Here is a 14,822-nt window from a genome sequence, read left to right on the forward strand (position 1 = left end):
TGACTTTCAGGAACATTAGCTTTTAAGTTAGAGCTACCTGAATTTGTATCCTCCCTGTAAGACCTAAGGCAAGTTATTTTATCTTGAAGTCTCCATCCCCTCATTCATACACCTGGAATAATAACACCTTATTCAGAGGTTGATGTGAGAATATAATTTGCATGTATGTAAATATACACACACACACATATATATGCATGCATGTATACATGTATCTGTATACGTATGTATGCACATACACATATGTTAGCAGATGGCAGGTGCAGACATCATTGATGGGGTTGTTATTGTTATAATAATTAGTAATAGTGGTATTTCTTGATTCTCTTGTTGGCTGGTCTACCACATCTAGATGCAGGGGCTTTGGACCCCCTCTGTACCTTTACACCAACCTTCCAGACTGTGAGAGTATAGTATTCCTTATAGTAAGCCAACCTTAGACCTGCAGGGATTCCCCCAACAATATTTCTATGGCTGTTGCTTAGAACCTTTGCTCTCTGCACTTATGTGAGCTCCAGGGCTCAAGCATTGTTTGCCTCCCACAGAGCTTCCTTTATCACATGTACCCAAGTCCCCATTCTCACTGCTTACAGCCTTCTCGTACCCCCCCCACACACACACACCTGATTTCCTTCAGCAGCATGCCCTATTGTGCTTTTTAATGGACCTGATGCCTCCTACTCTGGTCGCTTGCCATCTTATCACTTCTGACCTCTAACCTCAGGCTTCAGCACCACTTGTTGACCTGACTTCCCTCCCCATATCTTAAAATCAACATACTTAGTACAAAATCTAATTTATTCCCTACTAGAATCAACTCCCTCCAGCCTCTTAATGCCAACTTTTCTGTTTATTGGTCTTGCATTGGAAGCCTTATCCAGAATAAAAATATTTTTGACCTGCACTATCCAATATGGTAACCACTAGCTGCATGTAATTATTCAGCTCTTGAAATGTAGTCAATATGAATTAAAATGTATTGTAAAAGCAAAACGTGCACCAGATTTTGAAGATTTGGAATAAAAAATAATGCAAAATAAATCTTAATAATTTTCTTTTGCTAATTACACATGGAATGGATACTATTTTGGATTATTGTCACAAATAAAACATAGCATTAAAATTCATTTCATCTATTTCTTTTTATGTTTATAATGTAGCTATTAGAAAATTGCAACATTTCCATTGAACGGCATTGCTTAAGTCTCTTTTGTTCATCAAGAGCAATCATTCTTCTGTTTCTCTTCCTATTTCTATATCCCCCCGCTTCTTACCTCACTCCTTGACCACAGAGATAGACCTAACTTGTCTCCTTACCTGTAGTCTCCTCCTGACCCAATCAATTTTCTTTACAGTCATATGACTAATCTTATTATATCACTCTCCAGTCTTCGTTCAGTGGAGGTAACGGAATTCATCTACAGAAGCATGTTGCAAAGTATCTACAACATAGAAGGCCCTCCCTCCTTCTTACCCATCTTCTTTCCCATCCTCTGTACCTCCTCACTTTAATAAGCAGCAACAGCCTCAACTGCTTCATTCCTAAATAGGATTCTCCCCCATTCCCTAAGAATGGTCTGCCTCCATGCCCTCCCCCATCACAGTGACTCCTACCCATGCTGTGTCTAAAAAGAAGTGATTCTTTTCCACAGAAAATCTCTGAGATTCATTTAAGTAGAAATGATTTTTTCCTTTCCAGGGCATTCTCCATCTTTCTGACTTATAAATATTGTCTCTAAGTCTACCGACAAGGGCACAGGCTCCTTAAATGGTAGTAGCCACTATAGCCAACCCCTTTATAAATGCATTGCAATCCCTGAAAAAGTCTACAAGTCTACAAGGTTAATATATTACCTATTTTGCAGATGAGAAAACATGGCTCAGAGACTTTGGTTATATGGCCTGACAATGGCCACTCAGCAAGGAAGTGGCGGTGGGGGGGGGGGGGTTCAGTATTTTTATTTTTATCTATCTATCTATGGCTTTAGAGCCTAAAATGTTTCCACTGTGCAATACTAAGATTATGTTTTGACATCTGTACACCACCCAGCATACTGCATGGTATCTCTCATCAAATCCTATACACACACACGTGCTTGCACGCGGGCACGCATATGTGCACGCACACACAGAGGCATGCACAGGAATGCATATGGGCATGCACACACACACAGGAAAGCATGGAGGAATAAAAATGCCATAATGCATTCCTGTATCTCAGCAAAAGTGAGAGGACAGTAAGAATTAGGTATAGAAAGACACCTCTGTCATTTCAAATGAACTAGGTAAATTCGGAACTTAAGAGTGCAAGTTCCCAACCATTTTTATCCTTAGAAATGATGTGGGTGCAATTAATTTATTTTTTGTTGTCTTCATGCTTAGAGATGGGGAAACTGAGGCTGGCAGATGTTGAGTACATATTCTGAGGTCACACGGCTGACACAAAATAGACCAAGTGCTTGAGCCAGGGCAAACCGAGCCTGGGCTCTTCATCAGCACACTGCTGCCTTCCCTTTGGCATGGTTATAGTGAGAGCCCAGGTGGGACGAAAATCCAGCATCAGCCCTAACTCTCCATAACAAGATGAGATGCCATTATGCACAAAGTCTGTGTAGACTGTAGACTGGCAGGCCTCGTCAGTGCGGGTATCATAACATTTCTTTACTACCTCACAACCACCAAAGCATTTATAAATAGTGAATAGTCTAATACATGCATACATACTTTTAAGGTAGGAAACTGTTATCCCCACTACTCTTGACTTGTTATGACCTTAGGGAGGTTTCACATCTTCTTTGCACAAATCAGTATTACCATATGGAAAATATGTTCTGAGGAGAAGACCAGGTGCATGAAGGTATTAAAGACATCACCTACTATATAAATAAATTACCATATTTCATTGTCTTAAGAGTCAGAAAAATCTTTTTTTTGTGTGTGTGTGTTTGTCTTACCAACTCCTCCAGGTCCTTATGGTAACAAGAAAGTAACAAACTGTAATGTGTATTTTAACTCACTTTGTAGTGGTTAGTATAGGCATGAAATGTCACGGTGGGAAGGACACTTGGAGAAAATAAAATATAACCCACTAGGATTAAAGAACAGAAACTTGAAGCCCATTAAAATGTAAGTAAGTTGCTCAAGGTCACAGAGAGACTATCTTGGAGCCAGAAGTGGGGCAGTGCCTCCCACCTCCCAGTCCCACCCTTCCCACTCACAACTGCTTTCTGCTTGCAAGGGTTTCTGCAGCAGGCTTAGTGAAATGCACTTGTTTCATCATGGGTCCTCTGACATAATATGGACATTAGTGATACTATTAATTGAGGTGGAGTCTTCTATTCATTCAGCAACTACCTACTAAATGTTTGCTAGGTGTAAGTTACTACTCTATGCATTTGGGGCATAATATGGTGAATGAGTCAAAAAAGGTCTCTCCCTCATAGAGCTCACATTCTACTGACAGAGGAAGACAGTAAACAAATAGAAAATATTGGGTATTAATAACTTCTACACAGAATACTAAAATAGAATGATGTGATAAAGAATGAGAGTGTATACTTTAGTTGTATGTAGAATTTAAGTTGAGAGCTAATCATGGGAAGAAGAATTAAAGTTTTGAATAGAGAGAGCAGCTAGTGCATCAGTTTAAGATGTAGAGGGCTAGTTTGGCAAGGAGCAGAATAAAGAATATAGGGCTATGCTTACAGAGCAGGTGGGAGAATAGGAACGGGGAGGGGGCTTAGCCTTCAGAGCTCTGTAGGTCAATGGTAAGGAGTCAGGGTTCTGTTTCAAGGGCACTGGGAAGGGTTTAAAACCAGATTTATATAATCTCTTTCTGGAAAGGTCATCACATTGTCTGTTGTGTGAGATAGAAACTGTAGGGAGGTGGGGTAAGGGTGGGATAGGAGAGGAGGAGGGATGTGATGCACTTGTCCAGTCCGGAGAGGAAGAGGTCTGAACTTAAGTGGTAGCAGTGGAAATAAGGGAAGAGGCTGGGGTCAAAGTCAGTTCTGACCGATGAGTTTGAGTATTTGCTGATATGTTGGGTAAGAATGGGAATTTTAAGGAGGGAATGAGCTAGTTTTGGCCTTAAGAAACTGGATCATGTCATTTACTGAAATGAGAAAAATAGAAAGATGAGTGGAGTTGAGTGGTCGGCAGTGGGGGTGGGGTGGGCATAGACTTAACTTTAACTTTCAACAGTGCTATTAGATGGGTAAATATCACATTTACAAATACCTAAACTGCAGTTTAAAAGTAAGTATGCCCATAAACCAACGAGAGGCAGATTCCCACATTCAACTTTTTCACCAGATGTCTAGCTGGATTCTGAGACCCTCTCCTGGTAGCTAGGAGAATAATATTCTCCTTGCTCTTTTGAAAGTATGATAAAATACTGACTAAAATAACCATAGTATTTTGAATGTCTACCATAAGCAAGACACAGCATCTATCTTATTATATAGATATTTATAGATAAGGAAACTGGGGCTCGGGAAGTCCATGTAACATGCTCACATTCTCAGAGCTAAGAAGGAAAAAAAAGTAAAATTTCATACTATTTTCTTTGATTCCAAAATTCATGCTCTTTTCATGGTGCTGCCATTGCACTATGTCTTAAGATTAGAAAAAAGAACCCTTTTTCCTATAAGTACATTCAAGATAAATTAAGCAAATACAGTCTTTCATAGAGCAGTGAGAAAAATAAAAACTTTATCTCATGCGGGGTCCAAATGTTGATTCTTGAGCAATCCACTTTGACTACTGAAGTAATTAATGGTCTGGAAAGCAATTCATTTGCAGTGAGGCACATATCATCTCTTGAATTTATGTGGGATAGTTTCTATTTTCCTTAGGTACACACCCACATCTCTAGCTCCAACCAAAGTGTATGCATTCTTTGTAAAATCTACCCACCTCTAATTTTGACTTTATGTCCCAGCAAAACACCAAGAGTGAATTATTAGAACATTAAGAAAGGTGGCTTTCATGTACAGTAAAGTGCAGTGACTTGATTCATGTGATAGTCTCTTTATATTTTTTTTAAGACCTATGGCAAACTCTTATAAACACATTTTGCCCATACTACTTTAAGGGTAACAAAAGTCCCTAAGAGGGAAAAATGGAGAGTCAGACTGGTTTGTAGCCTAAACTAGAACTGACTCATCAAGGCTAGCAGGACATCAGAGTGCAAGCTGCTACCCTCAGTTGGAGAGCTGTGAGCTCCTGATTCTGCCCTCCATTTGCTCTATTTCCTTAGACTAGTTGACTATCCATGCAAAATTTTGAAGAAGACATGGTAGTCTTAAAACATGTTCATACACTCATCCCATGAAAAGATGGACTGAAATTTGCCTCCCATTTAATGTGGGCTAGCCTGACTGACCATCTTCTAATAATTAGAAAGTGGCAGAAATAATAATGCATGACTTCCAACACTAGGCAAGAAAATGCAGTATAATTTCCACCTGTCCCTCCCCCTCTCTTAGGACATTTGTCCCTGAGCCACAGCCACTGTGATATGAGAAAACCAAGCAGCCACATGGAAAGACCACATGCCCAAACCGAGAACCCAACCAACAGCCACAGCAACTGAGTGAGTGAGACTTTGGATGACTGCACACCCAGTTCCTGCCCCATCCTCCGGTGACCCAGGATGGAGCAGAGATGGGCAAATCCTACTGGCACCTGACCAAACTGAAGATGGGAGGGAAAGATGAATGTTACCATCGTTTTAAACCACTAAGCTTTATGGTGGTTTTTACATAACAATTGATAATCAAAACAAAAAATGAACCTTTTCTTGGGTAACTGAATCCTCCTCTTATTATTTTCCTTCCATCTGTGAGACGTTTTCTTCTTGTTTTAAGTAGTATAGTGACAATAATGAAAGGACCAAGATGGACTTTGGGATCGGTTCTATCATCTATCTATCTATCTATCTATCTATCATCAATCTATCATCTATCTATCTATCTATCATCTATCGTGTGTGTGTGTGTGTGTGTGTGTGTGTGTGTGTGTGTTGCAGGAACGAAGGGAAGGACAGAGGAAGAAAGGAAGGAAGAAGGAAGGAAGGAAGGAAGGAAGGAAGGAAGGAAGGAAGGAAGGAAAGGGGTGTGCTGCAGAGGACAAGGATTCCAGCTCCAATAGAGACCTCTAGGATTTGTGAGTGTGGTGGAGGTAAGTGGGAGGTAGTAAAATAGTAGGTGAAGGGGCCAACACAATCCCAACTCAGTGTAATTGAGGGAACATGTACAAAAGTACTGCCATGGATCAGAAGTAACCAGAGGGCTGACAGTGCTGAGCTAGACTGTGGGGATCAAGGCTGTATAAGACAAGGCTTCTGTCCTCAGGGAGCTCATAGCTATTTCCAGTTCACCAGGCATAGGGAGTGACCTAAAATGTCTATGCATTTAGCAAATTATGGATACCCAGTTTAGCCTCACTTAAATAAACTGACTGCCTTAGGATTTGAAACAGGAAAAGGAAGAGTAATCCTTTACTTTAGTGTTCCAGTGACTTCCCTGCATACTTAAGATAAAATCCATAGCACTAGGCCTGTCATGATCTGGTCTCTGGACACCCCAGCCTCATTTTCCTATCACCCTCTCCCTCTTCTCTCTCCACTAGCCACACTGGTCCTCTTTGCTATTCCTCTGCCTAGAATCTTCTGTCAAAGATATCACATGGTCCACACCCTCCCTTCACCCAGGACTCTATGGCGCATCCCTCCTAGCCCAGGAGGCTTTCTTGCCCCTTTAAGAAGCAGAATTTCCCATGCTTGGTCACTTTAAGGCTTCTTTTGCTTCTTGACTTTTCTTCTGATGTTCTTCATGAACTGAATACATGGGGTGGGGGGTGTTTTCTCTGTCTCTCTCATACCCCTGCTACAATCAGGTGGGCAAGAACTTCGTTTTTTCAGAATTTCATTCCCACTGGACAGAAAAGTGTGTGACAAAATACTTTTGTCACCATCAAAATCAATAAATACTTATTGTTTGAAAGAAAATGTAATCATCTGTTAATTGATCATGTTTGGTACAAATACTGGGGACAAAGAGTTTAAAGTTAAATAAACCCCAGAGTATCCTGAAAAGCTACTTTTTTCTATCTGTAATTTGACTTTTCTCTATCACAATTCTTTACCTAGATTTCTAAGTCTGATCATTTGTTTGTACACAACTGAAGCCAAATATTACAGATAGGCATGAGGGTTTATAAACACAAGTGAATTTACAGATATATTTGGATGTACAAAAAGTATATAATAAGTAGATATACAATTACATAATATATATTATATAGTATGTACCTTATAGTGCATAGTGTGTATATATAATATATTCATACATGATACACTATATATTTATATATAACCTAAACTATGTATCACATATTATATATAGTTAGCCATAAACTCATTAAAATATCATGAATTAATAATCACCAATAAAGAAGAAAACAGAAAGTTTTGGAAGACTTTAAATTAAATAGGATTTTAGGGGCACCAGGGTGGCTCAGTTGGTTAAGCATCTAACTCTTGATTTTGTCTCAGGTCATGACCTCAGAGTCATTAGATCGATCCCATATCAGGCTCTGTGCTGGGCATGGAGCCTGCTTAAGATTCTCTCTGCCCCTCCCTTCCCCTCTCCCTCTCCTAAAAAAATAAAATAAAATAGGATTTCAGTGCTTTCAAATCCATGGGAACACAACTAGGTAAAGCAATAAAGCAATTGACCCCAGGTGGAAACCACTCAAGTGCCTCCCTGCCTGCCTGCCTGCCTGCCTGCCTGCCTGAATGAATGAATGAGTGAATGAATAGGAGTGATGTTCACCCGTTGCAGGTAGGGAAATGAGGACTCTGAAGCACTCTATAGCACTAAATAATTAGTTCTATTGAGGAACCTAATCCTCATGGCAAACTTGTTTGCATCCCTGATTTGCTTGGCAAATGCTTTCTTTTCAGAACCAAAGTAAACTCCAGCTCAAGCTGTCCTATGGCTATTAGAGTTCAAAGTAATGGAGTCTCAATTTTCATATGCATTTTCAAACCATTTCATTCTGCCTAGAGCACTCACAGGTTTATTGGAAAAGGTATTTCCAAACAAACTTTTACTACACTGAGTGGTAAGTACAAAAAATACATACACCAAATACACTCCAATGAAAAAAAATCTAATGAGGGAATTCTTGGTGCCATGGAGACTATAGAAGAGAGTTTTAGGATAGGCAGTACTTCCATCCTCACTCCCAGCAGGGACCTGGGCACTGGGCTTCCCCAGGTGATTACCTTCTGATGCCCTTTTCAATCTTGTCTTCCTTGCAAGGGGAAGCTGTGGGTTATAGAGCTAATTGGCCACATGATTAAAGCATCCTCCAGACTGTGGATTCAATATTTATTTCTGTGTCTTCTGTGTGAGTGTTTCCTGAGCTGGGTTCTATTTCATTTCATATGCTAATCACATGTTACCTTCAGGACCCCAGCCTTGGGCAAAATTCCTATGAAGGTGCTGACAGTGACAAAGGTCTGGGCTCAACCAGGGAAGCCTTTATTCCTGGGGACAAGTGGACACCTCCTCTCCTAGTGACAGAGTACCCTGACCACTGGCAGGCTGATGAATCCTGTCTTGGAAACGTCTCTGTAGCACAGGACTGCAGGCCCTGCGTAAAGCTCAGGGTAATAAATAGAAACATAGGGAAGACAACTATAAAGATGCATGGGAATAGCAAAGACACCTTTCCCTGAGGCTTGGAATTCTGGTCCTTAAGAGAGTTTCTAGCGTAAACCTTCAGTTAAAGAGACAGATGACATATTCCATTGGCTGGCGCTTATCAGCAGCTCTGGGGAAGAATATCAGAGGAAACTGTCAGAAATGACAGTGTCATGGTTCAGTCACTGACTGAATGAAAAATACACAGTGGTGAACCAACCAGGCCTGAACTTAGCCTTCCTTTTCCTCCTCCCTCTGCTGCTCCTAGATGAATGGAACTGAAGCCAGAGGTGGGAGCAGGCAGAAAGAGGCTCTGGGAATGCCGTTGTGGAGGTCCTCAGGGCCACCCTGGGAAGGGGTGCATGAGTCCTGGAAGCTCCTGCACCTCAGCAAGAGTGCTGCAAACTTCTTGTAGCTACTCAGGAACTTGCCCTAATTCAAGCTGCCCTGAAAATCACAGGGCCTTAGAAGAGGAGGCTCTGGCTCCTCTTCTCTCTCTTCATCTCCATTTTCTTGCAAAATAAGGAAAATCACAGAAACTCATGTTTATCCTGACTACTTGATTTCCCTCTAAGTTCTGGCTCTTTGAGATTTGCAGGGTGTATCAGAAATGGCAGCCTTGCTTTGACCACAGGTGAAGCCTAGTCCAAAAGCCTGATCTGCCCCTCCCCAGCTGTGAGGCATTAATCAAGCACCTTCCTGTCTCTGAGGTTCAGTTTCCTGAAATCCAGATGGGGTAACAACCCTTACTGTGCAGAGCCCTTGCCTGGATTAGAGATAATGCTTATATGGCTCCCCAGAGATAGATGCTAATATAAGAAATGCTTAGTCATTGGTGGCCATTTGAACAGTTATTTATTTTTCCCTCATCTTGCCTTCTTTTATTTCCTCTCTATATTATCTATTGTGTGTAATATGGAGGAGAATCTATAGCAAATAAAGCATCCTCCACATTCTCTCCTTATTGATTTAAGTCCACAGTCACCACAATTTATAACACTTTATAGCTTCTACTAACCCTGGCTACCAGTAGTATCTCCCTCCAATAACCTAAGGGAATCATACTATACATTGTTTTAATTAAACAAAACTATGATTGTCTTTGACTCCCTTCTGCATTTTCAGATTGCCAAAGAGAAAACAAGATACATGTTGCTGACAAGTGGGTACTCAATCCCACAGTATTCTTGGGAGTATAAATTGGTATAAACTTGATATGTTGCAGAAGTCAATATGGCAAAAGCCTTAAAAATATGTACACTCTTTGCCTTGGCAATGGCACCTCAAGGAATTTATCCTAAGGACATAATCAGCTTTGTTCACAAAGATCTATGTGCAAAAAATGTTCTTGCAGCATCTATGTTGGGAAAAAGAGAGAGAGAGAACTAAATGTCCAAAATAGATGTGTTAATTTTGTATATCTGTTGTGGTATGTCCATATGATGGAAGACTCTGTTGTTAATAAACATTATGATATAGAGCCATATTTACTAATATGGAAAGATATGTGTACCGTGTGTGTGTGTGCGTGCCTGTGTGTGTGTGTGTGTGTGTGTGTGTGTGTGTGACAAATAAGGTAATAAAACAGTATCACTGGGGGCTCTGGCTTCAGCAGGTGAGAGACTTGCTCACCTCTTCTATACAGCAGGTAGGTAAGGAGGAGATGGACTCTACTCATTTCCACTTCTTTCTGTGGTCTTCCCCATGGGAAAGGGGTTGCCTAAACAGAGAGATGAGGAAACCGACCTTGCAAGTGTGTGCAAGTGTGTCCCTCCAAAATTCATATGTTGCAACCTTAACCCTCAATACGATGATATTAGGAGGTTCCCCCCTGGAAGATGATTAGGTCATGAGGGTAGAGCCCTCATGAATGGGATTAGTGCCCTTCTTAAGGGGACTCCAAGAAGGTCTTTCACTCTCTTTCTGGCATGTAAGGATATAACAAAAAGTCTTCCCTGAGTTGTCTGTGACCTGAAGAGGGCCTTCACCGGAAGCCAAACATCCTGGCACTCTGATCATGGACTTCCAGCCTCTGGAACCATGAAACATAAATTTCTGTTTTTTGTAAGCCTGATCTGTCATATTTTGTTATAGCAGCTCAACGAAGGTAGTACGCTAGGCCCTGGCTCTGGGATTCACGTGCCTACAGTGGTGCACATTTATTATCTCTGCCCCTGTTTCTGTGAGGTAAGTCCAACTGAGTCAGTGCTCGTCCCTGCACTGAGGAGTGTGAGGTTGGGACCACATCTCTATGGGGCTGTCTGTCTGCATTTCCACCCTCCACACAAGCAATGCCTGGTCTACACCATGTTCTGCAAGCCAGCTCACCAGAAAAAAAGTAGACACTGTGTGCCCATTCCCATTGTCTTCCTTCATCTACCTCATTTGATTCATAAATCAAGGGGGAAAAGAGGATTAATGAGTATTCTCAACCTCAACATATAGACAATATATTTTCACTGTGTTTTTGTGACTGTGCACAAAATGGGAAAACATCTGGAATGATGCACAACTAAGTCCAGCATTGGTGTCCCTGGGTGGTGAGATTATCTGCATGCATGAGTCATAATTATTATAATTATTCTATTTATACCATTAAAATAGAAATAAAGTGATCCTTTGAGCTTGTTTCTCATTACAGTGCAAGTTTGGACCTTCCCTGCTGGGATGGAAGCTGCGAAGGAGGAAAGAAATAAGACCCCAGTGTTTGTTGAACACCTAATGAGTACCCGGCACAGTATAAAGAGTGCAGAGTACATTTTTCCTGCAGTCCTCTTATCAGCCTTATTAGTTGAGGATTTTGTGTAAATTGCTCAGGTGCTGAAATTGCTAGTGGAAATTTAGCAACTTGCACAAGTTTCTATAAGTAGTAAGAGGCAGAGTCATTCTCAGTATGGTCTGCCCTCAAATCCATGCCCTCCCACTTGAATATGCCCAAGGAATTCATGACAGCTGAGTTTAAAAAAAAAAAGCACATAAAAAGGCAATAGTATCACCAAACTGATATCACATAATACATAAGACTAAAGGAAATCTGTGGTCTGAATGAACAGAATTCTATTTTTCCTAAAATTCCATCAGACCCAATCCTTAGAAAAGTAGAAGCCACACAGTGAAAAGAGGGTAGGTTGTTTTTTCCAGACACAGGTACTGTGAATAGTGCCGAGAGTGACAGGCGCAGTCTTGACAGCCAGGACAGAAAGAAATACGAACAAGTATACACACTGAGCCTCTCAAGCAGCAACATCTAAGAACGCCAGGAAGAGGGACAGCAACCAGTGCCTCAGATCTAATCAACCCTGTGAGCATGGCTGAATCCAAGGAGAGTACAATAATTGATTTTCACAATGATGATCCTGAGTCATCAAGAAAAGGTTACATTTTATGTTCAGAGCTCTCTGTTTAAGAAGGCAGGGAAGCGTGTAATCCATTTGATAAAGATTTTCATTTCAAATAGTTAAAAATTCTTTGAAAACATTTTTGGTGCTTAAAGGGATAAGTGACAGTTATCTGGAAAATTCACTTATGTGGAACAACGTCTTTCCTAAAGATTCTAGATCAGTGAGGCGGTGTGTTATATTTAGTTAGGCTTCTATCACTTCTCCTTTGTTGACATTCCACTGTCTAATCTTCTCAAGCCTTTCAAAATTCCTAACCTCCAAGCATGGGATTGTAAATTTCTTGAGGTGACAGACTGTGACAACATTCTTGGATATTCCACACCCCTATGATTCTCGGCTTGTGTGTGTGTGTGCATGTGTGTGCCATGGAACAAATGGTGAAATTATTCACAAAAATGACTGACTCCCAGGGCACCCATGAACTTTGACGAAGCCTTCTGGACATTCTGCAAAAACCCTTTTCGGTTTGGTAAGTAGTCGTAGAAGTTACTTTGCTGGTTGTTTTGTTTTGTTTTGTTTTGTTTTCAAAGAGCAAACTTTATTTTTAAAAAGAGTCATTTCCATTGAGGCCTGCACTTTCCAATTAACATTAGTACTGCAAACACACAGGGCTATCCCTGCCTGCCCTCCTGACCCCCTTGCCTGATACCACTTCCCTCTGCATCTCTTGCCCTGCACATAACTCACTGTTCTTTGGTGAATATGCTGAGATCCTTTGTGCTTTCTCATATACTGTTTCCTTTCCCAGAAACATTCCTTCCCACCTCCGCACCGTCTATGTCTAGTTCAACGCTCTCTTCAAGTGCTACTGATCTCAAGAAACTTCCCATTCTCCCAACTGTTGAAAGATGCGCATTGTCTCCATTTTCTTTTTGAAGATGAGTATGGAAACTTGAGAGGCTACCTCGAGAGGCTTCCTTTACGTCACACCTGGGAATCAGAGCCAGCATGAGTATATCCCCAATCCTCTCCTGACTTCATTTCTTTTCACCGCACAGTGAACAACCGTCACTGCAGCCCCCTTGTGGGCAAACACTCCTCTTCTTGACATTCCGTGTTTTCCAGGCCTATCTGTGGCCACCCTGTGTGGCTCATGCAGAGGAATCGGGGCAAGCCTTACCTGGAGTGTTGAGCAGGCGGGACCTTCTGCAGTGGTAGGCCACCTCCTGCTCACAGTGCTCTGAGCCATCAATCATGGCTTCCAGTTGCTCCATGCTGCCACCATAATCCAAGGCCATGGTGTAGGGCTTCTCAGGGTCTGCACCCCGCACATGGGTCAGCTCTGTGTTATTGTGCTGCACTGAGGTCCAAATCTTGTCCTCTGTCCAGAAAACATAACCCAAGGAAGTAGACATTAGAAGGAAGGTCAAAAGAGGATCATACTTATATAACTCAATAAAGCTGGGGGTCAGGGGGTGGGTAAGAGGATCACACAAGCAATGTGATGCTTGGCTCCACATGGGGCTATCAATCCACCTGAGTGTTCCACTCATGCAAATAAAAATGACCAGAGAATTTCTGTTCCTCATAGAGTTCCACACAGAGTTAGTAAGGGGGTTAACAAACATCGGAACTAAATCTGTGGAGTCCTTTATGCTAAGCATTTAATGTCCATCATCTCATTTTAAATTGGCATTACCTAAATCGGAAGGAAGTTAGAAACGCCATGTGAGAAATGAAGGAAGAGTGAATGAGCAGGACTGAGCAGCTTACCCATGCGCAAGTGACTAAGCAAGAATAGGAATCCAGGGTGTCTGATCGCAAAGCCCATGCTTCCAGCTACTGACACACACTCCGCCACAAGACAAACACTAGCATAGATAACTGTCTCACAGAAACACAAGTATCACATCGAATGTTTGCTGTACACAGAAAGATCTCCTTATAGAAAGTACCTGTAAAATACACCTAATCAACGATGAGATTGTATGATCCACACAATACATACAAGGCACTTAGCTGAAGTTCCTTTTTTTTTTTTAATTCTCTATGCTTCCTCTATTTGCAGAAAAATTCTTTTAAGAGGTTTACAATAAAATAATATGCAGAGATGAGGAACTTCACATCAGGTTTGGAGGACATGTTTTACCTACCATAGGTAAGAATAGGAGGTGAGGAGAGAGGAGAGAAATTTGAGTTTTACAGCTTGAGAGATGTGTATTTGAAGCCTATCTCTGCCAACAACAAGCTTGGACAAATCACTTCATTTTTCTAGGGCTCAGTTTTATCATCAAAAAAAAAAAAAAGAAAAGAAAAAAAAAGAAAGAAAAAGACAGCAATCCCAGCAGAAGAGCTGTTACTATGGAATAGCAACCAAAGACATGAAGTTGCAAGGCACTGTCCGAGATCTATCAGACATTTCTGTACTAATAACCTATACTAAAACATTTACTGCAATTGGACATAGAATTTCATTCCAAACATGCTCACAAATAAAGCAAAGGAGGAAATAGGAAGACTCGAAAAGCTTTTGTCATCCGAGAATCTTGCCCACATAATAATATCATTACTCTTCATAGATTCTCAGAGATGAAAAATAACTTAACATAGCTATCATGTGGTTTCCCTCCTACTTCATCCTCCTAGTTTTTTATAAAGGAGGAAACCAAGGTCTAGGAAGTAAAGCAATGACCCAACGCATATCTATTAGGCAACAGTGATGAGTGTCCACCCTGAAAGTAACTATTATTAATTAGTACTACTAAGA

At 41.1% G+C, this 14,822-nt stretch overlaps 1 protein-coding gene across 1 annotated transcript in view; it reads right to left on the bottom strand.

Annotated features, from left to right (window-relative positions):
• The window catches only part of CNTNAP5 (contactin associated protein family member 5), a 773,827-nt gene that overhangs the window by 232,108 nt on the left and 526,897 nt on the right, over positions 1-14,822 (bottom strand). Inside the window, exon 13 of the mRNA XM_087853915.1 lies at positions 13,236-13,436. Coding sequence (XP_087710041.1) covers positions 13,236-13,436 — 201 coding nt within the window. The remainder of the gene's footprint in view (positions 1-13,235; positions 13,437-14,822) is intronic.

This window comes from Ursus americanus, chromosome 1 (assembly GCF_024610735.1).
Source record: "Ursus americanus isolate L20-20 chromosome 1, mUrsAme1.1.p, whole genome shotgun sequence".
NCBI classification, from domain to species: Eukaryota; Metazoa; Chordata; class Mammalia; order Carnivora; family Ursidae; genus Ursus; species Ursus americanus.